The sequence below is a fragment of the Chenopodium quinoa genome, unplaced genomic scaffold (genome assembly GCF_001683475.1).
Source record: "Chenopodium quinoa cultivar QQ74 unplaced genomic scaffold, ASM168347v1, whole genome shotgun sequence".
Classification (NCBI taxonomy): Eukaryota; Viridiplantae; Streptophyta; class Magnoliopsida; order Caryophyllales; family Amaranthaceae; genus Chenopodium; species Chenopodium quinoa.
Window position 1 is genome coordinate 526,711 of NW_018742433.1, and position 1,842 is coordinate 528,552.

Below are 1,842 nucleotides of genomic sequence, written 5' to 3' on the forward strand. Positions count from 1 at the left end.
GTTAGATTGCAACACACCACGAGGTGCAAGTGACATAGGGGACCATCAGCCATGTATGCGTACGAGTGGTGATGAGGATGAATTAAATACTGACATGGGGTTCAAAAAAACGGGGGTGGAAAAGAATAGATAAAATGAGTATGGGTCACTGCGGTGAAACTGAGAAGAAGGCGGTAGGTGTCTAGAGTACAATAGGTTAAAAGAGGCTTATGCTTAATGGAAGGAATATAGGAGTGTCGACTATGCAGGCGGAGGGGGAAAAAAGGAGGAAGATGGGTGGCAATTGTACTACCGAAGACGGTGTTATCCAAGTAAAGGAGGATGGGAATAACCATCCCCTCGAACAACAATGAAGCTCTTAAATTGGAACGTCTTCGGGGCTGGCAATCCGAAGACGGGTAACACCCTCCGGGATATATGTTGGAGGGAGAGGCCGAATGTGGTTTTCTTAATGGAAACCAAGGTGGATGCTAGGGTGATGGAGAGAACTAAGCATCGATGTGGGTTTGAGAACGGGGTAAATATGAGTAGTAGGGGGTAGTTAGGGGGACTATGTATTTGGTGTCATGATGTTAATGCTTCGATGGTGTCATATTCAGGCCATCATTGTGCGTTGGACATATGTGATAGTGGGGGTGTGCCGCTATGGAGGGCGTGTGGGATTTATGGCTGGTTGGAAACAGAAAATAAACACAAGACTTGGGAGTTGATGAGGACGTTAAAAGGGGAGAGTTCCATACTGTGCTTATTCTTCGGGGACTTTAACGAGATTACCAGCCCTATAGAGAAAGAAGGTGGTGCAATGAGGAGAAAGTACCTAATGCAGAATTTTCGTGATGCCATTGAAGATTGCAACTTAAGAGACATGGGGTTTAAAGGTTGTGCATTTACCTGGTAGTGAGGGAAAACAATGGAAACAGTAATCCGTGAACGTCTTGATAGGTTCTTGGGGGATGATGCGTGGTGCCAGCTTTTTCCTCAGTTTAAGGTCAAGCACTTGGTGAGAATTGCATTCGATCATGCGCCTATAATGATGAACACAACTATTGTTTTTTATCGAGGGAAAAGAAGCAAGCCGTATTGGTTTGAAGCTTGGTGGTTATCAAATGCAGAATGTGAAGAAGTGGTTGATACGGCATGGAAGGGTAATGCTGAGGCTATGGCGCATGAAAAAGTGGCATTGTGTTCAAGCGCTCTTACTTCATGGGTTAATAAGAAGTTTAGAGATGTAAAGAAGAAATTGAAAGATCGTGAAAATGAATTAAAAGAGGCTCAAGGGGCGGTTCTGGATGGCTTTTTACTTGAGAAATGCAAGAGGCTTGCCCAGGAAATTGCCGAGTTGAGGAGGATGGAGGGATCTTATTGGTTTGCAAGAGCTAGAGCAAACGAGATGAAAGACGGTGACAAAAATACTGCTTATTTTCATAGAAGGGCGAGCTACAGACAAGTTCGAAACCGGATTGATGGTATTTATGACTCTACAGGCATATGGAGAGAGGATGAAGAAGGAATTAAGAGTACTGTATCTTCTTATTTTGAGTCTCTTTTCCACTCTGATAATCCCTCGGACATAGAGGATGCGCTGCAAGGAGTGCTGCCTCTAGTGTTGACGTAAATGAATAATTGCCTTGATAAAATACCTACCGCAGATGAAGTGAAGTTAGCTTTGTTCTAGATGCATCCCAACAAAGCTCCGGGCCCTAATGGTATGCATGATTTATTCTTTCAAAAATTATGGCATATTGTTGGTCATGATATTGTCTGTATGGCTAAAATATTGGTGGGAAGGGCGACTTGATATTACAGTGTTAAATAAAACATGTGTCGTTCTAATCCCGAAAT

At 43.3% G+C, this 1,842-nt stretch overlaps 1 protein-coding gene across 1 annotated transcript; it reads left to right on the forward strand.

Moving 5' to 3' along the window:
* The first annotated feature begins 910 nt into the window (after positions 1-910).
* Positions 911-1,615, forward strand: LOC110715760. Its single transcript, XM_021894372.1, has one exon. The coding sequence runs from the start codon at positions 911-913 to the stop codon at positions 1,613-1,615; it is 705 nt and encodes a 234-aa protein (XP_021750064.1).
* Positions 1,616-1,842: the final 227 nt, after the last annotated feature.